Source organism: Halyomorpha halys, unplaced genomic scaffold (assembly GCF_000696795.3).
Source record: "Halyomorpha halys isolate HHAL.00 unplaced genomic scaffold, Hhal_1.1 Scaffold79.1, whole genome shotgun sequence".
NCBI classification, from domain to species: domain Eukaryota; kingdom Metazoa; phylum Arthropoda; class Insecta; order Hemiptera; family Pentatomidae; genus Halyomorpha; species Halyomorpha halys.
The window spans coordinates 748,254-749,480 of record NW_027113124.1 but is presented as its reverse complement, the minus strand read 5'-3'; the positions used below and the strand labels follow the sequence as shown (position 1 = coordinate 749,480).

General features: G+C 40.3%; 1 protein-coding gene across 1 annotated transcript; it reads right to left on the bottom strand.

Moving 5' to 3' along the window:
• Positions 1-383: 383 nt before the first annotated feature.
• Positions 384-989, bottom strand: LOC106692941 (uncharacterized). Its single transcript, XM_014439208.1, has one exon. It carries the CDS (start codon positions 987-989, stop codon positions 384-386), a length of 606 nt encoding a protein of 201 aa, XP_014294694.1.
• Positions 990-1,227: the final 238 nt, after the last annotated feature.

Genomic DNA, 1,227 nt, shown 5'->3' with positions numbered 1-1,227 from the left:
TTAAATAAGCCACAATTAATTGTAGTGTATCATAAATATTAGTGTTTTATCTATTCATTAAAAAACTATACATAGGAAAAGATGAACGAAAGAAAAAGACAATAGTACTCTTCTTCTTCTTTCTCTTCCTCTTTAGTACCATTCAGCGTGGAGGTGCCTCTATCCAAGCAAACCAAGCCCCTAGATCCCGAGCCAGCACCCTCATGGCATCCCAGTTTTTCCATCTTTTCTCTCCCACTCTGGAAATGTAGTCCTTCCATTGCATTCTGGGTCTCCCTCTTGGGCGTTTTGTCCCTCCTGTTCGTCTCGGCTCAAAATATTTTCTTGGATCCCTGTCTTTACTCATCCGACAGAGATGTTCAAACCATCTTAATTGTCTCTTTTCAATGGTATCCTTTATGGAGATAGTTCCAACATCTTGTCCTCTCATTTCGTATGCGATCCCTCCTAGTTAGATCTGCCACTCTTCGTAGGTATCTCATTTCCATTCTAGTGACTCTGCTTAGGTGCTTATCAAGTGGTACCCAGCTTTCACTTCCGTAAAGTAGGGTAGGTAGGTATATAGCCTTGAAGATATGTACTTTAACATTCTTCTCTACCTCCCTTTTCCCTACAACTGTGTTGCAGAGGTGGTAGTATATTGCATTTGCCTTCTTTATCCTATTGGATATCTCTTGGTCTACCTTTCCATTCCTGCTGATCACTGTTCCTAGGTAAGTGTACTTGTCCACCATTTCTATTGGTTCACCTTTGCAAAGTATTTCAATGTTTTCCTGTTCCAGGCCTATTTGCATTAGTTTGCTTTTCCTGACATTGAAGGTCATTCCCTTTCTTTCCAGCTCAGCTTCCCATTCAGTTCCAGCTTGATGTAGGTTCTCTTTATTATCTGCTATAAGGACAATCTCATCCGTAAATACCATTACCTGGGCCAGTTTGTCCTCATGTTCCATTTGCCAATAGTAGTCGTGGGCTGTCTTCCGTTTGCACATTTTCAGATTTTATCCATATAATTGATGAAGATGAGGGGGCTCAAACTATCTCCTTGTTTTACTCCTTTCTCAATTGCAAAGGTATCGGACTCTCTTTCGTTAATACTTACTATTCCCTTGGAATCATGGTAGGTCGACTTTATAACTTTTATCAATCCTTGCGGGACGTTTTTTTCAGAAAGAGCATTCCACAGTTCTTGTCTAAGGACAGAATCAAAGGCAGCCTTTAGATCTATAA

Bases quoted from the DNA above. Each gene is read 5' to 3' on its own strand.
- LOC106692941 (XM_014439208.1), bottom strand. From the start codon at position 989: ATGTGCAAACGGAAGACAGCCCACGACTACTATTGGCAAATGGAACAT.